We start from the raw sequence: 24,983 nt of genomic DNA on the forward strand, positions 1-24,983 counted from the left end.
TCCCAACCCCTAATACAGAGAAAATGTCATTTCACCAGAATGCTCAAATTCAATGGGTTATTATAGAGCCACTGGCTCTGTCAGTTTGAACAGTTTGGGGCTGTTGGGGTTTTATATTGTAGTTGTTGCCCTGGGAGGGAGTCTTGCTGGTGCCCTGTGGGCATATTGTCACCCTCTCCAGGTCATCACTCTAGTCTAGGCCTGAACCCTGATCATGAAATATTCAGCTGTACTGATCAGCATGGGGCGTCTTAGCTAGTATCTGTGTGTCGGTGTACGCGTCCTCCCCCGACCCTGCTGGGCCATTTATCATCTGTTATTAGAGAAAGAGAGACTTACGCATCGTAGCTGTGTGACAGACAATTCAGGGCAGGATCTGATTATAAAGTAACAATCAGGTGTAAATACTCTTTCTGGTGGCCACGTTATGGAAATAATCTATGTTGAAGTTTTATGAAAAGGAAACACTGATAATGAAATACTAGCTTCTCTCATGGGGCGACAGGTAGCCTGGTGGGTAGAGAGGCCGGCCAGCAATCTGAAGATCTCAATAGCAAGGTCGCCCCACCCCGGAGGGAGCCGGAGGTGAGCTGGTGACTGAAGGGTTGCTGGCATCATACGTATCTAAGGGGTCCTACCACCACTGCTGTTGTGCCCTTGAGCACGGCACTTAACCCCTAACTACTAGGATGCCTGACGGGGACTGACCCTGTGCCCAGAGTTCTGTTCTCCTTAGTAGTGTGCCGTGCTGATGTGCTGAGCTGCTGTGTGTGTGCTGTCTCGGAGGGGTGTGCAAAACACTAATTTCCCCTCTGGGATCAATAAAAGTATATCTTCTTCTTCTTCTTCTTTTTTTTTTTCCCCAAGTATTTTTTATTAAAAAGTTACACAATACAATATGATTAAGCATGTTGATTTTCAATTTTTTACAAATTTCTGCCCACCCACCCCCCCACCCAAACCCCAAACATTTCCTGCAGGGCCCTAAAGTTACATTAGCATAGTAATAACATTAAAAAAAGAAAAAGAGAATAGATTAAAATACATTTTCACACTGGACAATAATAATGCTGTTGTATCACAGCTGCAACCAGGTAACTACCAAGACAGTACATATAGGATGTAGATCTACAGAGACAGGTCGTCGCAACATTACATGGACCAACACTAGAGAGGTGACATGTCAGAAGCCTGCATCCCTCAGGTTGGAACTTCAGGGAGAGTCTTAAGACCATCAAAATATGCCAACACAGAGCCCCATGTAGAATAAAATTTGCTTGTGGAACCTCTAATTATGTATTTAATTTTTTCTAATTTAAGATATAGCATTAGGTCTCTCAGCCATGCTGAGACTGTGGGCGGTTTCGGTGATTTCCAATCAAGCAGTATTCTCCTCCGAGCCAATAGGGAAGCAAAAGACCTGCCATTCTTTTGGATGTTAGTCAGTCGATCGCTCTCTGAAACCCCGAAGATGGCAGTCAAGGCATTCGGTCGTACATCAATACCCAGTGCCTCGGACATCATTTTAAAGAAATTTGACCAATATCCAGTCAGTTGAGGACAGGTCCAAAACATATGGGTAAGGTCTGCTGGGGCATTGTGACACCGATCACAAATATCGTTAAGCTCAGGGAATATTTTGGATAGTCTGTGTTTACTGAAATGTACACGATGAAGAACTTTAAATTGTATAAGTCCAAGTCGGGCACAAGAGGTGCTCCTATTCACTCTGTCTAATGCATTGTTCCATGTTTCATCCGCTATTTGTTGACCAAGTTCTTCCTCCCAGCTTGTTCTAATCTTATGAATTGACTCTCCTTTAAGGGACATTATGATGTCATAGAGTCTCGATATATGACCTTTTTGACTGGTGGGAGTATCGAGGATTGTGTCAAGTACAGATAATGGAGGCATGTTAGGGAAGGACGGGCATTGACTTTGGATGAAATGACGGATCTGGAAATAGCGAAAGAGGTTTGAGTTAGGTAGATGGAATTTATTTGAGAGGTCACGAAAGTTTGCAAATATGCCATCTATGTATAGGTCTCTACATTTTACAAGGCCCACCTGTTGCCAAAGAGAAAAAGTTACATCTTGCTTTGCAGGAATAAAGAGGTGGTTGTGACATATTGGACTCTGGATTGAAAAGCTTTGAAGTTTGAAATGTGCTCTAAACTGGGACCATATTCGGAGAGTAGAGACAACAACTGCACTGTTGGTGTGAGGGAGATAATGGCATCTTAGATGTGACCAGGGCGTGAAGAGAGGACGAGGAACAAGACTTTGCCTCCGTCAGGCACCAGCCCGCATCTGAAGAGTGAGTCCAGTGGATGACTTTCTGTATGTTAGCGGCCCAATAATAGAAAATAAGGTTTGGAAGAGCTAGGCCCCCCATCTGTCTATGCCTCTGAAGTAGTTCTTTGCGGACCCTCGGAGATTTACCACCCCAAATAAAAAATGATATAAGCCTGTCTATAGAATTAAAGAAGGATTTTGGAAGGAACACGGGTAGGCATTGGAATAAATATAAGAATCTGGGTAGGGCATTCATTTTGACCAAATTGACTCTGCCTGCCAAGGACAAGTGGAGAGCATCCCATCTCTGAAGGTCGGATTTAAGTTTGTTTACGAGAGGTTCGAAATTATGTTTGTAGAGGCCTGTGAAGTCACGGGTAATATTAACTCCTAAGTATTTAAACCCAACTTTGGATGTTTGAAAGGGCAAGCTACTCTGGGGGATCTGAAGGCCAAGGCGTTTAACAGGAAGCATTCGCTTTTAGAGAAGTTCAGCTTATATCCAGAGAAGAGGCCAAAACTGGAGAGTAGCTTTGTGATGTCAGGCATACATGACACAGGGTCGGGTTCTTCTTCTTCTTCTTCTTAAATCAAAAAAAGCAAACTCATCTGTCATTCTGCCCTTATCCCCATAACAGTGAATATTGCAGTAGAGAAAGTGGTCACTCCGATTAAATGGACAGAAAATTGCCTGCAGATAAGAACGAGAGCTAGAATAAAAATTTGGATTGGAATTAAAATTCATGAAGTCAGTCCCCCCATCTTTTTAATTTCCATGTCATTTTGAGGTATTTCCTGGCTGTTGGAGGTTTGGCCTGGTTTTCACTGGGTGGTAATTATGTTTTAATGGAAAGGTTACTTCCTGGGGCATAGGCTACCATGTAAACACCTTTTCATATGTATCATGTGTCACAGTAGAACGAGGGGAAGGGGGGGGGGGGGGGGGGGAGGGGGAGGGGTGGAGTGAACAGGGACACAAATTGAGGAGAAGGGAGCTAGCGAAAATGTGAGAGTGAGGTAGGGAATTTCAGATGAGGAAAGAGAGGGCAGGTGGAGGAGGGCGAGAGTGAAACAGAAAAGACAGAGGGCGAGAGAGAGTGAGAGAGAGACAGCATCTGTCTGTCGATGATGGAGAAGTCTGGGAGACAAGCCAACATTTGAACGGCAGAGCGGCCTGCTTGATTCAATTTAACTCCTTTCATTTAATCCTATCATAAGTCACAGCCAGTAGCTAGTGCCTAGTGAAGAATTTGCAGTGTAACTTCAGTTGTAGACCACCTTGCTGTATGTATGACTCCCTAATTGGCTTTATGCCTGAAATATAGCATTTGATATTGTATACCCTTATTCAGATATTGAACATGGGGTGGAGGGAATGAGGGAAGGAAGGAGGGAGGGAGGGAGGGAGGAATGGGGTTGTGGAGTGTATAGTCACACATGGAGGAGCATCTGATGCTGGTGGGCTTTTTTCTTGTTGTTTTCATGCTGATGCTGGTGTGTCAAGGGCCTGTGGGCTACCTTGGTTTCTCTCTCTCTCTCTCCATCTGTTCCCCTCTGTTCTTCAACCATCATGAAACTTCTCTAAGGCTTACTTTTATTGTCAATGAGCGAAGTTTGCTGGCAGCTATTTGAGAAGTAAATGTCTAATATTTCTCTTTCTCTCCTTTTTTTCCCTGTCTCTTTCTACCTCTTTTTCTGTCTATTTCTCTTTCCCTCTCTGTATCTTCCCTCTCTCTCCCCAGCAACAACCCAACTACTGGAGCTTTAAGGTCAGTGCTGTAAGTGACGGTGTCTCTGTGGGTGTTTTTTTTTAATCAACTTTGTGTATCTGTGTGTGTGTGTGTGTGTGTGTGTGTGTGTGTGTGTGTGTGTGTGCTGTGCGCGTGCGTGCATGCAAGTGTGTGCGTAAACTTTTGTGCATACGTGTGTGTGTGTGTCTGTCTGTCTGTCTGTGTGTGTGTGTGTGTGTGTGTGTGTGTGGTGTCTGTGTGGTGTGTGTGTGTCCCTTCTGGCACCATTATTTCCCTGGTCTCTGCATCCCCGTGGCCATTCGCCCCATTGACACACAGCTCAGTTGGCATCTCTAAAGGGGAACGGCAGCAGCTTAAACCGTTCAAGAGCCATTTAATCTACAGGAAACGATTCCCTCAGGATTAATGCAACCTCCGTCAGCTAGCAGCGCTAATGGCTAACTTCCATGTGACCTTGATGAAGTAACAAAGACGTGAAGGAGACATTGCAGACATGTTGAGGAGATATTTGTGTCATGCGTTTTGCACTGAGGATGCATTCAAGGTATTTGTGCTCTGTCTTACTGTGGGGATGTAGTCAGGGTCTGACTATCTGTCAGGCATGTTGCATTAAAGCAGATCAAGTGTGTGTGTGTGTGTGTGTGTGTGTGTGTGTGTGTGTGTGCGTGTGTGCGTGTGCGTGTGCGCGCATGCGTATACTCCGAGTACATTTTCATGTCAATATGTCTGTTATTTGCTTGCATCCACACAATATTTCTGGACCCTAAACCCACCTGCCCTGGAGATATGACAGCAGGGACAGTGGGTTATGAGCGTTAAGCCTCACCCCATTGTTAAGGAGCAGGGAGCAGCACACTAGCGTCACTCACACACAGTTGCTCAATAATGCATATCAGTCCCTCACAGACACATACAGTACAGGCTTATCTGTGGCTTGTGTGTTGGATGCAGTTTTTTGCAGTGCATGGCGTGTTTGTATACATGTGAGACTGTGTGTGTGTGTGTGTGTGTGTGTGTGTGTGTGTGTGTGTGTGTGTGTGTGTGTGTGCGTGTGTGTGTGTGTGTGTGTGTGTGTGTGTGTGCGTGCGTGCGTGCGTAAAGTTCTTGATATATACGTGAGCTTGCATGTTTTACAGTGTGTAAATGAGTTCCTTTGAGAGTCATCGATCAGTGATGTTGTCCAGAGGTTCTGAGGGATGCGTCTACACAGAGGCTTATTAGTATTGACATCTGTGGGGGAAGAGCCCAGAGCTTCTCTGTGGTTTACGATTTCCTGACATTGTGCTCGGAATATCATCCGGACAGGGTGAAAATGTCACCGAATATCGATGTCCAGGTCCCTGACCCGTAACTATCTCACAGCAGTGTTATTTTAACACCATAAAAACAACAACAACAACAACAACAACAGAAAAACCTTCTCACCTCAGATCATTTTGATCATTTAGCTTCCTCCAAACTCATTAAAGGCAGACTTCCTCTTGGCTTGCTGCCTTGTGAAATTAGACTTAGTCGTCAAGTCGCTGTCAGGAAATCACAGAGAAAACATTTGTTCAAGTGCTTGTTAAATATTGCTCAGTCACTTCTCCTGCGGCTTTCTCGATAGATTATGTCGTGTTAAATATGGAGCTAAACACGAGGGATATAACTCATCCTGCTGAATGCAGTCGCATTTTTGGCAGGCTGTATTATGCAGAATGAAGTTAAACTGCGAGTTAGAGAGTACCCCCCTGTACAGTCCAATCTAGACCTATGGCGGTCGATCTCCTGTGTTACTGTATATCATACTGGCCTCCTCTTTTCCTATTTTTCCCTTGGTAGAGAAGACTACCATCAGCCCCCCCCCCCCCCACCCCCTCCACAGGAGCACGCCATTTTCCTCACTTTCCTGCCGAGCAAAGCAGATCGCATCAGCGAACAATCCACCGCAATTTGCCAGAGCAATTTCTTCCATGCATTGATGATTCTCAGTGTTGTAAAGACACAGAACTCAACCATGCGGGAGGGAGAGGGGAGGTGTGGGGGCAGGCTCTGATTGCGCCTGTGAGAGAGAGGGAAAGCAGCCAGATAGAAGAAATAGTGAGAGACTGAGCAGAAGGAGCTGGAAAGATGGATTGAGTAAGGGATGTTTTTCGCAGAAAGCTCGCTCTGCTGCTGAGCTTCGCTCCCTGTTTTGGTGGAACAGCACACACACACACACACACACACACACACACACACACACACACACACACACACACACACACACACACTATGGAGCGACTGGCACATAGAGCATGGCTGTTCAAACACAGGCAGTGTGGAGTCTAAGCTGCAGGAGAAGCGGGATGTCTGGCTGCTTTGAGAGAAGCCGTCTCCACTGATTTGGGCAGTAACAGAGGTGTTGACATGAAGAGGCCAAGACAGAGAGAATGAAAAGCAGTTTTTTGAGACGTGCTGTAATAAACGCTCTGAGGGGTGTGAGAGACAGAGCAGGAGAAGGAGAAAGGAAGGAGAGTAGGCATGGAAACAAAGCATTTTGGGGGTGAAAAGAAAGAAATGGAAAAAAGAAAGCCCAGAAGGGAGGGTAGTGGTATCTCTCCCTCTCTCTTTCTGACTAATATAGTCTTACCAAAGCCCAGTGGAATTTCTTATCAGTTATGAACACAGTAATTAAGGGCTAAAGAGAGGAAGGCAAACTGGAGAGCATTACCTCCTGTCATGTGATCTCCCCACTGGAGGACTATCTTCTCTCTCTGGCCTTAAACTCAGCCATTAACCTTCACCTCCAGCCCTTACAGGAACACTTAAACAGCAGCATTTCCCTGACCTTAACCCTGAGCCTATCTGTGTGTGTGTGTGTGTGTGTGTGTGTGTGTGTGTGTGTGTGTGTGTGTGTGCACGTGTGTGTGTCTGTGTCTGTGTCTGTGTCTGTGTCTGTGTCTGTGTGTGTGTGTGTGTGTGTGTGTGTCTGTGTCTGTGTGTGTGTGTTTGTGCGTGTGCGTGTGCGTGTGCGTGTGTGTGCGCGTGTGCGTGTGCGCGTGTGTGAGAGAGAGGTAGAGAAAGACACACAGAACAGGAAAGAGGATAGAGGACAGGAGAGAGGCTTGGATTTAATGCAGTTCATGGCCTTAGGTGTGTTAGACGCTTCTGTGTCCTCCTATCCATTCTATTCTATGTAAGGTCATCTTGTTTTCTTCTTGTTCTTTTCTTCCGCCTTGGTGTAATAAGAGTGCAGCGTTCTCACAGTAATTGAGTGCTATTGAAAAAGTCCTGTATTGACAGCATTGGAAGACAAGGGGGAGGGAGAGAGAGAGTAAAAAAGGGGAGAGAGAGAGAGAGAGAGAGAGAGAGAGAGAGAGAGAGAGAGAGAGAGAGAGAGAGAGAGAGAGAGAGAGAGAGAGAGAGAGAGAGAGAGGGAGAGGGAGAGGGAGAGGGAGAGGGAGAGGGAGAGGGAGAGGAGAGGGAGAGGGAGAGGGAGAGGGAGGGAGAGGGAGGGAGAGAGAGAGAGAGAGAGAGAGAGAGAGAGAGAGAGAGAGAGAGAGAGAGAGAGAGAGAGAGAGAGAAGAGAGAGAGAGAGGAGAGAGAGAGAGAGAGAGAGAGAGAGAGAGAGAGAGAGAGAGAGAGAGAGAGAGAGAGAGAGAGAGAGAGAGAGAGAGAGAGAGAGGAGGAGGAGAATAAAAGGTCCAGAGGGAAATGGTGGAGGAGGTGGAACCACCGTTTTCCTTCTAGATGTGCCCGGCCATGTCTACAGTCTAGCACAGAGCTCCCATACCAGATGGTGTGTCTTCAGTTCCTTGCCACTGACTGACATGCTGAGACACACTAAGACGATTCCAGCAACACTACTGTATGTTCTATGTCACTTTGACATCTTCATATATTCATCTATTGCAACAACACCAAGTCCAACACATAGTCAATATTTGTGGTGTGTTAGAGCAGAGGGTGAACAGAGAAAATTCTTCAGTGACGTGAGATGTCCCATTTCCCTTTCCTTTCCTCCAACTGTCTCGACGTGGGAATCCAGGATCCTCAAAGCTACGATAGACTCAGACATTTCTTACCAAATCTAAACATGAAATTATTCCGAAATGTACAAAGGCACAGATTACCTCAGAGACAAGTTCATTGAGGCATTTGATACGCTAGAGTATTCTTTTGATGAGATTTGTGTGAAATGTGTTTGGAGTTCTACAAAGTGCATGTAGTCTAGGTTAGCTCCACTGTGCTCAGTCAAACTGATGGCTGTGTTTTATCTAAGTACAGGCTTTGATAAAACAGGCTTTATTTACCCCCTGAGGCTCTGTCTGGCTCACTGGAGCGGCCTGGTTGTGTATATTCTGTATGGGTTTGGTGGTCGTGTGGCCATGGCTCTGTGCTCCTCTGTGCTGCTCCGTGGGGCCATTGGCTGTGTTGTTGTTCAGTGTGGTCATTGCTTAGATAAATGACCCCATTAGGGTGCACAGAGGGGGCAATCCGTCAGCGCCAACATCTCTCTGCGTGCTCAGACACTGTCTGCCCAGGACTCCAGCCCTATCATCCTGTGTGAATGTATGTGTAGGACTGAATTATGTAAATGATTGTGACAGCAGTGTGTACTGAGTGTGTGTGTGTGTGTGTGTGTGTGTGTGTGTGTGTGACCCAAAGTGAGCTCAGCATGATATGAGGTCTTTGTCAGGAGCGTGCTGCGTCGCATATTCACTAAGTACAAGATTAATGAGAGCCTCGAAAAAATATGCTGAAGCCTTATAAAAGCAGAGCTAATGTATGGGGAAGAAACGTCAGAATAAGAAGATAGGGTTGTGTTCTACTTGGTGTGAGGAGGAAGTGAGCAGCGTAGAGTTGCCTTCCAAACAGTCATCAGCAAGCATTCTGGGAGCCCATTATGGCGCTCTCTGAGCTAGAGGAGACACCTCGATGGGGATAGGGGAGCCAGTTCACTGAACACAGCCTTCCAGCAGCAGCAGCAGCAGCAGCAGCAGCAGCAGCAGAGGAAACAGCCACCCAGGAAGCGAAGCCTGGACACAGGCCAGTAGAATGAGCACATATTGACAGGCCTGGATTTGCATAGCCTTGTTTTTACTCATTTAAGGCTGGCACCTTTCCAGCAGGGCCCTGGAGCTAGGAAGAGGGAAGGGGGAGCTAACCACAAGCTTTAAAACACATACCATCTCCTGCCAGCTTATATAGCGTAGTACCTCCCTAAATCCCAGCCACTGACCTTCAGGAGCCCCTCAATTTTGGAAATAATAATCAATAGTAGTGAATAAGCAGCTGCTGTATGAATTCCCCTTTGAGTAAAGTTTGTGTCGGTGTTGGTGTTGAGAAGTTATTGTTATATTCGTCTCTTTGTCTGTTTGTATTCTGCGACTTTCACCCTCTCTCTCTCTCTCTCCATCCCGTCTCTGTCAAATTCGTTCTCTGTGCCTCTGTTTCTTCCCCCCAAACCAACTCTCTTTCTCTCTTTCTCCTTTTCAGAGTCGTAGCCCGCGGCACTCCCAGTCCACCCAGTCCGGGCTAGCCAACCAGGCCGCCAAGCTTTCCTTTGCCTCGGCCGAATCTCTGGCTGAGACCATGTCTGAGGCTGACATCCCAGTGGGGTTCAACCGTATGAACCGCTTCCGCCAGAGTCTGCCCCTGTCCCGCTCGGCCAGCCAGAACAAGCTACGCTCACCAGGTCAGACCACGCCCCTCGACCCAGGCTCTCACTGTACAGTCATTTTCCATTTTCCATTTAAGTTTTGCTAATAAAATGTTTCCTTAAAAAAATTTTTTTAGAGCCGTTATATAACAATAATAAGGCACCCCGGGGGAACAATCACACTTCTCTGAGGGTGAAATCCAATGTCCTGCAGCCTCATGCAGTGGGTTAGGGTTAGGGTGCAGGGCGCACTTCCCCCGATAACTCACTCCCAGTGGAGCCTTTATGTTTACCTAACCTGTGTAACCTTATAGCACCTTAGATTAGAAGTAATTATTTTCAGGGTCAAACCAGACATAGAAATGCACTGTATTATTACCACCACAGGAATAATGTCCATTACAGACAAAACCCTGTGGTATCTGCACTATTATTCTGAACTGTAAAAGTAAAGTAAGAACCGATGGTTCTCAAGCGTAATGGCCCTAATGGCCATATCTCCTGTTTCCGTAGCGTGAGGCGGCTTGATGTACAAGTACACCCACCCACAGTGGACATGACGCTGGGATGTCACAGGGTCTTAGCCCCAATCCAACCCTTAATGCTGAGTGCCAAGCAGGGAGGCATTGGGTACCATTTTTATAGTCTTTGGTATGACTCGGCCGGGGATCGAACTCACGACCTCCCTCTCAGGGTGGACAGTCTTTTTAAAATTTCATTTATTTTGGGGATTATAAAAAAATCATCATTTACATTATATACAGAACCTTATTTACACACTACAACATATAGGTAGGCATCAGCCCCCTATCAACTCAGGAAACCCCCTAAAAATAAGCTCAGGGTGGACACTCTAACCGCAAGGCCACTGAGCTGGTGTTCTGAACTGTAGGGTACCTGTTTGTTGTATTGTATTAAGTGAGGAGTGGACTCAGTGATGACATGTTTAGTGTGTGGACTATTAGGGTAGTGGACTCAGAGTCTGGACAGGTTTAGTGTGTGCCCAGTTCAGCCTCATAAACACTAGGGTGGAGGTGCAGGTTATGCTAAGCACGCAGGGATAAACAGGCCACTGTAAAACCAGAGTGACACAGAGTGATGACGAGCGGAGTATAACACTGACTCACTCTGCTCCCCGTCTCTTGATCAACCACTCTCTTTGTTTCTCACTCCTCTCTGTCCCTCTCTATCTCATTTGAACATTTGAATGAATGAATGAATGAATGGTCTTTATTGTCATTGCTATAGTACAGGTACCAAACAACAACATTTGGGAGGGGTGGCTCCCCTGGTGTTAGGAAAGAAAAAAAAGAAAAAAAAACAAGAAGGGAAAGGAGCTGGTTTACATAAATAAAGGCTATGTACACTATCCACTATACTATACTGTACAGATAAAACGACTAGGGTTGTCATATTGCACATAGTGTTATTGCACATTCATTTAAAGTGTCGCAGTTTGCAGGCTTGAAATGTACACATTTGTGGCTCAGCACTACACCTGATTTTTTCAATCCAGCAGCTGCCATCAATCCGTCCAGACTGTCCAGGGCCCAGAACCTAGGTCTTTTCTGTGTTCAGGGCCTGGATGGCCCTGGGGTAGAAGCTGAGCTTCAGTCTGTTTGTCCTTGCGGCCATGGTCCTGTACCGCCTTTTCGAGGGCAGCCGGGCAAAGTGTTCGTACCCAGGGTGGGATGGGTCTCTGGAGATCTTGGAGGCCTTCCTGAGGCAGCGTGTGTTGTACAGCTCTTCCAGAGAGGGGAGGGGGGCGCCGGTGATCTTCTGGGCTGTTCTCACGACTCTCTGTAGCGCATTTCTCTCTGCGGTTGTGCAGCTGGAGAACCAGTTGCAGATGCAGTAGGTGAGGATGCTCTCCACTGCGCAGCGGTAGAAGGCCACCAGTATCTCCTGCTTGTTGTGTTCCTTCCTGAGGACTCTCAGGAAGTAGAGCCGCTGTTGTGCCTTCTTGATGGTGGCTGCTGTGTTGTTCTTCCAGGACAGGTCATCCTGTATGTGCACCCCCAGGAATCGGAGGGTTGAGACTCTCTCCACGCTCTCTCCGTCGATGAGCAGGGGCTAGACCTCAGATTTTTTCCTCCTGAAGTCCACGATGATTTCCTGGGTCTTTGACTGGTTCAGCAGCAGGTTGTTAACCTTGCACAGCTTGCTCAGCTGCTCTACCTCATCCCTGTACGCCGCCTCGTCCCCCCCCGAGATGCAGCCCACCACGGTGGTGTCGTCTGCAAACTTTACGATGGAGTTGCTGGGGTGGACGGGGGTGAAGTCGTAGGTGTAGAGGTTGTAGAGGATGGGGCTTAGCACGCAGCCCTGGGGGGACCCAGTGCTGAGTCTGAGGGCTGTGGAGGTGTGGGAGCCCACCCGCACCCTCTGGGGGCGGTCGGACAGGAAGTCCTTGATCCATGCACATATAGAGTGTGATAGTCCCAGGTCTAGTAGTTTGGTCACTAGCCTGTCTGGAAGGATGGTGTTGAAGGCAGAGCTGAAGTCCACAAAGAGCAGTCTCGCGTAGCTGTTTCCCCTCTCCAGGTGGGATAGAGTGGCGTGGAGAGTCGTCGCGATGGCGTCCTCTGTGGACCTGTGGGCTCTGTAGGCGAACTGGTATGGATCCAGGTTGGGCGGGAGGCGTGTGACTATGTGGGCCCGGACTAGTTTCTCGAAGCACATCATGATGATTGGTGTGAGTGCCACCGGGCGGTAGTCGTTTAGGCAGCTCACCGTGCTTTTCTTCGGGACTGGGATGATAGTTGAGGTTTTCAGGCAGGGTGGGATGGTGGCCTGGGACAGGGACTGGTTGAAGATGTTGGTGAAAACCCCGGCCAGCTGGTCGGCGCAGTCCCTCAGCACCCGTCCCAGGACGCCATCCGGCCCAGAGGCTTTCCTGGGGTCCACCGCCTTCAGCACGCGTCTCACTTCATGCTCTGTGAGGGTGAGGCTGCTGAGAGCTGGAGAGAGTGGTGTTTGTGTTGTGGTTACCTCCGTTCGCCCCTCGTCGAACCGGGCGTAGAAGGAGTTCAGCTTTTCCGCCAGCAGGGGGTCGTCCTCTGCGGCTGTGAGCCTGTTGGCTCTGAAGTTTGTCATGTGCTGAACCCCCTGCCACACCCGCCTGGAGTCGTTGCTCAGGAAGCATTCCTCAATCTTCTCTCTGTGGTCTGCCTTGGCCTCCCGGATGCCACGCTTTAGGTTAGCCCTGGTGGTGCTGTACAGCAGTGTGCCCTTCCCTGCGAAGAAGGCGTTGTCCATCTCATTAATCAGTTTTTGGACCTTCCCAGTCATCCATGGCTTCGTGTTGGGGTAGACCCGGACCCATTTGTCCACGGTGACTGAGTTGGTGCAGTTCACTATGTGGTTCAGAACCGACGACGTGAACTGTTCCAGGTCCTCATGCTCATATTCCTGCCATGAGGTGTCATTTAGGCAGATCTGCAGTGGAGCGGACCCTTCTGGCCAGGTTCTGACAGTCTTAGTGGTGATGGGAGCACTTTTCCTCATGGTAGTGTAGGCTGGGATCAGGAGGATTGACACATGGTCAGACATGCCTAGATGAGCTAGCGGTCATTTATCACCTCTCTATCCCCCTTTATCCTCTTCCCCTTTCTCTCCTCCTCCTCCCCCTCTCTAGGTGTACTGTTCCTGCAGTTTGGCGACGAGACGCGGCGGGTGCACATCACCCATGAGCTGAGCAGCCTGGACACGCTGCACGCCCTCATCGTGCACATGTTCCCCCAGAAGCTCACAGCCGGCATGCTCAAGTCCCCCAACACGGCCATCCTGATCAAGGATGAGGCACGCAATGTCTTCTACGAGCTGGAGGATGTTAGGGACATCCAGGATCGCAGCATAATCAAAATCTACCGCAAGGAGCCAATCTACGCCTCCTACCCTGCAGCCCCTCATCTGGCCAACGGGGACCTGAGGGTGAGTACTGGGGAGAGTGGGGGATGGAGTGGAGAGGGGAGGCTGGGGGGAGTTACTTCAGCAATTAGTTAAAACGAGGTAAAACGAGAGGTGGTGCTCTGTGCATGTATGTCAACAAAACTTGGTGTACAGACACTGCTCTCAGAGTCATTGCTCTCCCAATCTGGAATGCATGATGATGAAGTGTAGACCGTTTTATCTGGCCAGAGAGTTTACTGCTATTGTTATCACAGCAGCCTACATCCCTGTAGATGCTAACGCTAAGCTAGCAGTGAAAGAACTGTATGTTGCCATTAGCAATCAACAAACTGCACACCCGGAAGGTGCCTTCATTGTTGCGGGGGATTTCAACTCTAATCTAAGGACTGTACTCCCACAATTCCACAAACATGTCTCCTGCACTACCAGAGGTGACAAGACCTCAAGATCTCTTTGTTCCTACTCCTCAAGTACACACCACTCATTAAACATGTGAAACCGACAGTGAGGACAATTAAAATCTGTCCAGAGGGAGCTGACTACACTGCTGCACCAGTTCCATAGGTTTCCAAGGACTGGGCCATGCTCAGAGCTCAGGCCACTCAGGACCACCGCACAGACATTGATCTGTAAACCTCTTCCATTCTGGATTACATCAACACATGCGCCGACAGTGTCACCACCCACAATCGGATAAGAACCTTCCCCAACCAGAAGCCTTGGATGAACAGTGAGGTCCGCTTACTGCTGAAGGTACGTGACGGGGCTTTCAGATCAGGCGATGCAGAGGCACTATAGCTCAGCCAGGGCTAATCTGAAGAGGGGCATCAGGGAGGCCAAGCTCAACCATAAACTGTGGATCGAGGAGCACTTCCAGAGCAACTCTGACCTCCATCGTATGTGGCAAGGCATCCAGGCCATCACACACTACAAACCCCAAAATACAGCCCCCCCCAGCAGCACCGCATCCCTACCCAACAAGCTCAACCACTTCTCCGCTCGCTTCGACCGGGACAAAGCCATCAAAGCCTAGCCCCCCCAAGACAACCAGCCCCTCACGCTCTCCACCACCGATGTCTACCACACGCTGAGCAAAGTGAATCTGCTGAAAGCTGGCATTCCTGGCCGGGTGCTCAGGGCATGCGCTGCACAGCTGGTCGGGGTTTTCACTGACATGTTCAACCTGTCACTGGCCCAGGCAGTCGTCCCCACGTGCTTCAAGTCAACAACCATTGTGCCGGTACCAAAGAACTCTGCTGCAGCAAGCCTGAATGACTTCCGCCCTGTTGCCCTCACCTCCATCGCCATGAAGTGCTTCGAGAGGTCGGTCCTGGGCCACCTAAAAACTCTCCTACCATCTACACTACACCCTTCCAGTTCGCTTACCGCAAGAACAGGTCAACCAAAGCCACCGTCTCCACTGCACTTCACTCCACCCTGACCCATGTTCATTGTTCAATGTTCATTGACTTCAGCTCAGCATTCAACACCATCATCCCCTCCGAGCTGGATCCATCTCCAAGCACCTCCCTCTGCAACTGGATCGTAGACTTCCTAACCAACAGACCCCAGCTCGTCAAATTGGACAACCACCCTGATCCTGAACACCAGCGTGCCACAGGGCTGTGTGCTGAGCCCTCTCCTCTACTCCCTCTTCACCTACGACTGCGTGCCGATGCATGACTCTAACACCATCATCAAGTTCAAGTTCGACACCACGGTGGTAGGCCTGATAAGTCACAAGGATGAGTCGGCCTACAGGGAGGAGGTCCAGCAACTGGCGGTGTGGTGGTGTGCTGACAACAACCTGTCCCTCAACACCAGTAAGACCAAGGAGATCATTGTGGACTTCAGGAAAACTAGGGGCTGCGTACGTACACTCTAATCTACACCAATGAGATGGAGGTGGAGTGTGTTCCCAGCTGTATGTTCCTGGGTGTCCACATCTTGCCACATCTTACACAGCTTACTACTATTCTCTCCTCTACATACCTGTATACCTGTCTATACTTGCCATTCTGTACCTATCACTATTTCTGGTTAGTGGTTAGAGGCTAAACTGCATTTCGTTGTCTGGTACTCTGCAAAGACAATAAAGTTTAATCTAACCTAATGTAATCTAGTTGAAAGGGGTTATTTATTGGGAGAGGTTGGGGGGACTGACTCATTTTTGAGGATGAATTCTTTAGATTTTTGTCCGATAGTTATTTTTAGAGGAGCTCCATATTGTCTTTGACAGTGCGCCAGGTGTATTTTGATGGAGCAATGTGTTGAAAGGTTGTTGTGGCATAGGGGTTGTTGATCCGGGTTCCTGTGGAGAAGTTCTTTTATCTTCAAGGGCACCATCTGTTGCTTGTATGAACACCAAAGAACAATGCTGCATGGTAACAGGAGCATGTTCCACCCCCCTCCATGACTCTGCTTTGGTTGAGATCAAGGAACCCTGAAGCTGCTCTTTTTCCTCCAAGTGAGAGCAAACTCCCAATCATCTGTATTATTCACACTACATTGAATATGAATAAGCCATTATCCATTTAAATAATAACACAGTACAATTCCCAAAGTGCTTGTGTGAAGGCATACCAAAATGTGCTCAAATGAACTAAGCTAGATGAAATGAAATCATAGAGAGTCTTGATTTCAAGCAGGGCAGACACGGTGAAGCCGGGCCTTTGAAAAACATTAAAGTTGGCCGCTAGTTCTTTGTTCTCTGATGGTATGTGTGCACTCACTGCTTCATTGCTGTGCTGGAGACTGCACGCCTGCTGCCCTGCATGTTAACTAACATCTTGACATTGAGTTGCTCCTGTGTGTGTTATTTCAGGATTTGGATGGGTGGATGGGGGGATGGGGGGATGGGCGGATGTGTGTGCACCTGGGCTTATTTCTGCAACACCTATGTATATAACACCTACATACATCTTCCCCCTGTCTCAGTGTACTGTACAAGAACATGAGGAGAATACAGAGGTTGAGGAGAATGACAATGAGAGGTTTCACAGGGACTAATGAAGGAAGAGTAGTAGGGCAGTGGAGGTCGCTGGAGGGAGAAACTGGAGAACGGGCTCATTGTAATGCATGGAATGGAATGAGAAATGGTATATTTGTGGTGTTTGATACCATTGCTCATTCCATGCATTACAATGAGCCCAGCCTCCACTGTAGTAGGGAGAGTATTAGGTTGAGGAAAGATGAAGAGAGGAGAGGATAGGATTGAAAGAGGGAAAATATGAAGCAGAGGAAGCCAAATGAAAACATTATCAGCACAATATTAAAGGATTACAACACACTTCTCACAAAGAAAGGCAAGTGAAGGAAAAGAAAACAGAGAGTCTTGTGGACAAGGAAATTCTTTGGATTTGTTCTTTTGAATCAGGAGAGGTTTACAGTAGGCTCCAGGCTTTCTTTCTCTTCAAAAGAGAGGTACTGTAAACATACAGATATAGGCATGTGCTGAATACGAGCTCATAGTTATCCAATGTTCTGCCAATGGGTTTAGAAGGTCTGTGTAAATGGAGCTCAGTGGTCTGGTAGACTCATGAAGAGAGTAGAAAGGAAGAGGAGGACAATAAGGCTGGACTTTCTTGTGTCACAATGCAATTGAGGAATCGATGCCAATGCTTTTCAATTATGTAATCAGTGTCCCATCAGGCTACTGTACATCTCCTATTGAATAGCACATGCAGAGCTATTACTGCAGAGCAATTGAGTTCTTGCTGTATATTCTTGTGCAGCTTTTAGGGTGGGCTCGTAGAAAGATCATATTGTGTAAAATCTCAAGGCTTTCACAGACATGTCAGCGTGATTTCCTATGATTTCTACAGTATGTCAGCCTGACACAAGGAGAACGGAGCGTTCTCATCCCCTGGTCTCCATGGTAACCTCCCTCCCTGCCCCTGTTTGTGTTCCAGAGGGAAATGGTGTATACATCTAGAGAATCCTCCCCCACCCGTCGCCTCAACACCCTACCCTCCTCTTCCGCCTCCCCCACCTCGGGCTCCCCGTCCCGCTCACGCCTCTCCTACAGCGGAAGTCGCCCCCCGTCCTTTGCCGGGCCGGGACAACACCCTCAGCACCAGCAGCCCCAGCACTCCAAGCACCCCCAGCACTCCCAGCACCCCCACCACCCCTCGGCTGCCCACGGCCCCAACGTAGGCATGTCCCCCTCCCCGAGCGCCATCCTGGAGCGCCGCGACGTCAAGCCCGACGAGGAGGTGTCTGGGAAGAACATGGTCCTGATGAAGAACGAGGGTCTGTACGCCGACCCCTACAGCCTGGTGCATGAGGGCCGCCTCAGCATCGCCTCCACACAGTCCCTGGCCGCCATCGGAGACCCTTTCGGCTTCCCCGTGTCTGGGGGTCTGTATCGCCGTGGCTCTGTGCGCTCCCTCAGTACCTACTCTGCCGCCGCCTTGCAGGGGGAGCTAGAGGATGCCCTGTACAAGCCTGGGGGTCCCCTCTACGCTGATTCCTACTCCTCAGCCACACTGGGCATGGGCTTCCGTATGCCCCCCTCATCTCCACAGAAGATCCCTGACATGCAACTGAGTCAAAGAGACTCGTACTCAGGCTCCCCCAGCAGAGCCTCCCCTGTCAGGCAGAGCTTCCGCAAGGACTCAGCCTCCTCTGTGTTTGTGGAGAGCCCCAAGTCCAGGCCCAGCTCCAGCTCGGACCCTCTGTGTCTGCAGGCTGGGCCAGGGATGCCTGGGTTCAGCTCCCCACTGCCTGGACAAGAGTCTGACTCCAGGTGAGTGCTGTACTGGATGTGTGTCTGTCTGTGTGTGTGTGTGTGTGTGTGTGTGTGTGTGTGTGTGTGTGTGTGTGTGTGTGTGTGTGTGTGTGTGTACAGTATGGGGTGTAATGATGTGATGTCATGTGATGTGTTATGATATGCTAGTCCCAATTCTTCCTGTCATATTGTTTCCATAGTTTAAATATTAATGAGAGCTATGTGAACAATACGACAGGAACCATTAAGGCTGATATGCATGTGACCTCTTTTGTGTGTGTTTTTCTCAGAAGACAGTGGCTCTGTGTGCAGAGGGCATTGTAAAGATATGATATGATGATCTATGTAATATGTGTATGATACACGTGTGTGTGTGTGTGTGTGTCTGTGTGTCTGTGTGTCTGTGTGTGTGTCTGTGTGTGTGTGTGTGTGTGTGTGTGTGTGTGTACGTGTGTACGTGTGTGTGTGTGTGCGTGCGTGTGTGTGTGTGTGTGTGTGTGTGTGTGTGTGTGTATATATGTGTGTGTTTATCACAGGGATCGCATGGAGCGCATGGAGCGTATGGAGGCCATGGAGAAGCAGATAGCCAGTCTGACAGGCCTGGTGCAGAGTGTACTGACCAGGGCACCGGACAGTGACAGCACGTAAGATCCTTAGATAGACCCCCCCCCAATCACACAGACAGATCACAGACACATCAAACAACTTTATCATCTAACACTATAACAGTACGAGCACAGAAAACACAGCACTGGGAGGATATCGTTTTCCTACACTAGTCACATTTACAGTAGCACAGATGTATTAGAACTGTAACTGACCTGTTCTGTATTTTGTGTAGCTCATTCAAACAGTTCATAAATATGTAGTAGCACAGCATCATTATGTAAGGGACCAACATTGTGGGCAGTATAATATAGTTAGTGTACGACTGTACAAGTACATTAATAGAAGAAGGATGTTGGCAGGAGCACTGTAATTGCTTTCACTTAAGGAAAGTACCGCATGAAGCAGTGTACAGGAATGTACTAGTATACAAGAACATGAGTTATAATGTTTTGGCATGAGCCCATTCTGTAATTGCCTTGCTCTTTGGAGAGTGAAGATTTTAATGCAGTGCACTACACGTAGCAAATAGGTACATTAGCATGGTACAGGTGTTGGCATTAGCTCTGTAATTGCCTTGCCCTGTGACCGTTGATCCTCAGATGCGGCCTACTGCGTCTCTGCATGATGGCGGGCTGCCCTCCGGACGAGGGGGCGGAGTTCTCACGGCCCTTCCCTTTCTCTTCCAGCGAGAAGACCGAATCCAACAGTGACGGCTCCGCCACAGGAAGTGAGTACCGCTCTCTAACCCAACGTCTCTTAGCCGTTCACTAGTACCACTCCATAACCAACACCTCTTAGCTGGTTCACTAGTACCACTCCCTAACCAACGTCTCTTAGCTGTTCACTGGTACCACTCCCTAACCAACGTCTCTTAGCTGGTTCACTAGTACCACTCCCTAACCAGCGTCTCTTAGCTGTTCACTAGTACCACTCCCTAACCAACGCCTCTTAGCTGTTCACTAGTACCACTCCCTAACCAACACCTCTTAGCTGTTCACTGGTACCACTCCCTAACCAACGTCTCTTAGCTGTTCACTGGTACCACTCCCTAACCAACGTCTCTTAGCTGTTCACTAGTACCACTCCATAACCAACACCTCTTAGCTGGTTCACTAGTACCACTCCCTAACCAACGTCTCTTAGCTGTTCACTAGTACCACTCCCTAACCAACGTCTCTTAGCTGTTCACTGGTACCACTCCCTAACCAACGTCTCTTAGCTGTTCACTAGTACCACTCCCTAACCAACGTCTCTTAGCTGTTCACTGGTACCACTCCCTAACCAACACCTCTTAGCTGTTCACTAGTACCACTCCCTAACCAACACCTCTTAGCTGTTCACTGGTACCACTCCCTAACCAACGTCTCTTAGCTGTTCACTAGTACCACTCCCTAACCAACGTCTCTTAGCTGTTCACTAGTACCACTCCCTAACCAACACCTCTTAGCTGTTCACTGGTACCACTCCCTAACCAACGTCTCTTAGCTGTTCACTAGTACCACTCCCTAACCAACGTCTCTTAGCTGTTCACTAGTACCACTCCCTAACCAACGTCTCTTAGCTGTTCACTAGTACCACTCCCTAACCAACGTCTCTTAGCTGTTCACTGGTACCACTCCCTAACCAACACCTCTTAGCTGTTCACTTGTACCACTCCCTAACCAACGTCTCTTAGCTGTTCACTAGTACCACTCCCTAACCAACACCTCTTAGCTGTTCACTAGTACCACTCCCTAACCAACGTCTCTTAGCTGTTCACTAGTACCACTCCCTAACCAACGTCTCTTAGCTGTTCACTGGTACCACTCCCTAACCAACACCTCTTAGCTGTTCACTAGTACCACTCCCTAACCAACACCTCTTAGCTGTTCACTGGTACCACTCCCTAACCAACGCCTCTTAGCTGTTCACTAGTACCACTCCCTAACCAACGTCTCTTAGCTGTTCACTGGTACCACTCCCTAACCAACACCTCTTAGCTGTTCACTGGTACCACTCCCTAACCAACGCCTCTTAGCTGTTCACTTGTACCACTCCCTAACCAACGCCTCTTAGCTGTTCACTAGTACCACTCCCTAACCAACACCTCTTAGCTGTTCACTAGTACCACTCCCTAACCAACACCTCTTAGCTGTTCACTGGTACCACTCCCTAACCAACGTCTCTTAGCTGTTCACTGGTACCACTCCCTAACCAACGCCTCTTAGCTGTTCACTGGTACCACTCCCTAACCAACACCTCTTAGCTGTTCACTAGTACCACTCCCTAACCAACACCTCTTAGCTGTTCACTGGTACCACTCCCTAACCAACGTCTCTTAGCTGTTCACTGGTACCACTCCCTAACCAACGCCTCTTAGCTGGTTCACTGGTACCACTCCCTAACCAACGCCTCTTAGCTGTTCACTGGTACCACTCCCTAACCAACACCTCTTAGCTGGTTCACTAGTACCACTCCCTAACCAACACCTCTTAGCTGTTCACTAGTACCACTCCCTAACCAACACCTCTTAGCTGTTCACTAGTACCACTGTGTGGGCAAACAACAGTATATTAAACCTTAGGCATTGTGTCAGATTTTGCACCAGATTCTGATAACCCTTCACTGCTATTCAGTCAGGTTTGGTTGAGTATAGTTCTATCCATTTTCCATATATGCTTGGGTTAGGCCGGTGTTTATCTCCCCATTTGATGTTGTCAGTTTCTCCAAGTCAGATTCTGCTTTCCTGTACAGTGTGTGTTGAAGCATAGGTTAAGTGTGATGTCTCCTTTGACCTTTCTGCAACCCTAGATAAAAGCATTTCCTCCGTCTCCATCCCTCCGTCTCTTTGCTCTTGCTCTCTCTAACATCTCTCTCTCTCTCTCACTCCCACCTAGTTCCTCTCTTCTCTTTACCCCTCTCTCTCCACTGCTTCAAAAGCGTCAGTTTGGCATAAGTGCGTCCCCCAGAGACTGATTTTCAATGGCCAGGCCCTTCAAAGGGCCAGCAAGGGGACACACCATCCTTTGAAGCCTCTCCTTGCCCTGAGTTTATGCCAAATACATATATAAACCCCTAAAATGAGTCATTTCTCTACTACAGTCAGTAGAGGAGGTGTATTGGAGTCTTCGTTTGAGAAATGTCAACTTTGAACATTTTCCCCAATCTCCCAACTCTCTGTTCTCTCTCCCTCTTTTGGTTTTTGGTAACCGGCTCACTGCTTCTATATTTCAGCTGGACGGCTGAAGCGGAAAGGTAGTTCCTCTCTCCTCCCTGTCTTTATCTCTCTGATCTGATCTCTCATCTCTCAGCCCCTGTGTGGGTGTCTGTGGTGTTGTCACACCCCTGGTGTACTGTAGGTGGCGTTGCATCTCTCTTCCTGTGCCCCCCCTCGTTGGTCACTCAGAGGCCAGGTCCCTCCCCATTCTGTCATCCACTGCTCTCTAATCCCCAGCTTGTCTCTGGTCCTGTCTGGTGCTTCCCCTTCTCACCATCCTGCTGAATCGACACTTGTTCAGGCATCTGAGATTCAGAAGGATAATGCTCTCATGGAGTGAATGAACTCTTCTCCTCCTGTTTGTTTTCAGTGAAACTCACCGTTTTTTTCTGTCTGATAACTGAGCTGGGATTCTGTACCTGTGGTCTCATTCCTTAGCATGCAGTAGTGCAGAAGACTTCTGTGTGTTTGTGTTTGTGCGTGTGCGTGTGCGTGTGCGCGCGTGCGTGTGCGCGTGCGCGTGTGTGGGTGTGGGGAAGTGCTTGCGTGCTTGCGTGCATGTGTGCCTGTGTGAGCGTGCCAGGGAGAGTGAGGCCTGATGGCCATAATCACAAATGATATACAGATACAACATCTGTATGGTTTTCCCTTTGTATCACATAACTGGATGGAGACTGAATGTAATTCTCTGTGGAACACTATAGTAATAGACGTGCACACACCACTCCCAATGTTTTTTTTAGTGGTCTGTGAATATTTGCTGTTTTTTGTAGTGTGTGTGTGTGCGTGCGTGCGTGCGCGCGTGCGTGCGTGTGCGTGCGTGTGCGTGCGTGTGTATGTCTGTGTGCAAATGTCATACAGCACAGGGACTAATTTAATTTCCCCTGACCTCACTCTGAACCCTGACCTCACTCTGACTCCTGCACCGTTCTGATTGATAGCTCTGACGCCATCTGCCCCGCTGGCTCTGATGCCACCTCCCTGCAACACCACCCCGGCTCCCTCCGTCAGCAAGCTGCAGATGCAGCTCCATCTACACGACCTGCAGCATAACGCCACTGACCTGCGCAAACAACTCTCCCAGCTGCGCAAGATGCAGGTTAGGCGCCTCAAGTGTGTTACTCAAGTGTTACTCAAGTGTACATTCAGAGGAACCTCTAACGAGACAAAACTATAACTTATAACAAGCAATATTACGTATTGTGGTGTCTGCTGCACATCTTGATTATTAGTCATATTAGAAATGCAGGGATGTGCATTTAAATATTATCTGTTCATTTGCCTTGTTGATTGTTTACCAATCTTGTTTCGACATCATGCCTTTATAGTACCCACACATTAATAAGATGGGTTTTTTTCTGACACATTGAGGCCATAGTATGCTTCAGGATATTTGTGATGAAAGATAAGAAAAGATAAGAAAGAAAGATGAAAGTTATGTTATGAAGTAAACATTTCAAGGCGTGGTCTTCTAGTTCCGAACCAGTGGAAATGGACGTAACATCAGATAAAAGAGAGAGAAAAAAAGAGAGAAAAAAAGAGAGAGAAAAACGGCACAAAAAGATTAAAGGAGATGATGAGATTTCCAGTGTTTTTCTCTGACTCCCCAGTCCCCACTGTATCCCCACTTCCTCCTCCTGGCTAGAGGATGATAAGTTAAAATTGATATCTTCATTGTTGCAATGAAGAGAGGAAATAATCACCAGGTCTGAACATGTCTTACTCCCAGAGGAGCAGATGAGCTGGTTATAGAGGTGTCTAAAAACAGGATATAAGAGTGGAGTGGTAAATTTGAGCCAAATGCAACACCCTGTGATGAGAGCAGATAGGTAATCCCATGCATTTACCTGTGGGTGTACCCAAGCGTGATCCCCTACCCTTTGACCCACCCTGTTACCCATGGCAACGGCCAGAGGCTTGAATAATTCATGCTTTTCATGAATTATGCAGAGCGATGGAGTAGGAGAGAAAGGGTGAACAAGAGAGAGGAGTCCTAATGCAGAGAGATAAACAGAAAGAAGGAGAATAAAGAGCTTCTGTCATTAGTCATGTTTTTTTAATGTACAGCACTGTACCACTCCCACGGAGCAGACAGTATGCAGTGCTGAACATCGCTTGTGTTTCGTTTCATCTCTTCCAACAAAAAAGCAAATCTATTATTAATTTCCCTTGCTAAACAGGTGCTTTGGGACATCTCTGGTCAGGTCATCTCTGGGAGCTTGTGTTACATACGTCCATTAGACAGTATTAGAACGTATTTTCATTCATACTGCTGCATGTGTATTGACTGTTCTCCTCAAGGGCATACAAGCAGTAAGACTCAATGGTCCCACAAGTACAATTGTCTCTGATCACACACGCACACGCACACGCACACGCACACACACACACACACACACACACACACACACACACACACACACACACACACACACACACACCACCACCACAGGCTCCATCAGCGGTGGCTAATCACATTTTGTGAGCAGGGGAGAAGGGTTGGCTAAGACAGATAAAAAGGATAGAGCAATCGACAAAAACACTCATATTGAAACTGCACACTCTCACACACACACACACACACACACACACACACACACACCACACACACACACACACACACACACACACACACACATATGCAGCCAAGGACAGGTCAGCACATCCTCATGCACATATCAACACATTACTAGACAGAGAAGGACGTGGTCCAAAAGAACGCACACAGTCAAGGACAGGACAGGATAGTATACACAAGACCCGTAAATCATTGATGCCAATCCTGAAAAGCTCCTCAGGCAGCAGTAATTCTTTCTTCTTTTGAAGATGCTGCCAACCTGCGATCGCTTTATTATTTTAAAAGTTCAT

The 24,983-nt window shown here is 48.1% G+C and overlaps 1 protein-coding gene across 1 annotated transcript in view; it reads left to right on the plus strand.

Annotated features, from left to right (window-relative positions):
- srcin1a (SRC kinase signaling inhibitor 1a) overlaps nucleotides 1–24,983 on the plus strand; it is a gene marked incomplete at both ends in the record, with an annotated part of 114,417 nt that overhangs the window by 72,460 nt on the left and 16,974 nt on the right. Inside the window, 8 exons of the mRNA XM_080523341.1 lie at nucleotides 4,038–4,064; nucleotides 9,507–9,705; nucleotides 13,307–13,602; nucleotides 17,493–18,328; nucleotides 18,847–18,954; nucleotides 19,519–19,646; nucleotides 22,133–22,153; nucleotides 23,057–23,214. Of these exons, the coding sequence (XP_080379467.1) occupies nucleotides 4,038–4,064; nucleotides 9,507–9,705; nucleotides 13,307–13,602; nucleotides 17,493–18,328; nucleotides 18,847–18,954; nucleotides 19,519–19,646; nucleotides 22,133–22,153; nucleotides 23,057–23,214 (1,773 nt within the window). The remainder of the gene's footprint in view (nucleotides 1–4,037; nucleotides 4,065–9,506; nucleotides 9,706–13,306; nucleotides 13,603–17,492; nucleotides 18,329–18,846; nucleotides 18,955–19,518; nucleotides 19,647–22,132; nucleotides 22,154–23,056; nucleotides 23,215–24,983) is intronic.

This window comes from Nansenia antarctica (genome assembly GCF_963989245.1).
Source record: "Nansenia antarctica genome assembly, chromosome: 2".
Lineage (NCBI taxonomy): Eukaryota > Metazoa > Chordata > Actinopteri > Argentiniformes > Microstomatidae > Nansenia > Nansenia antarctica.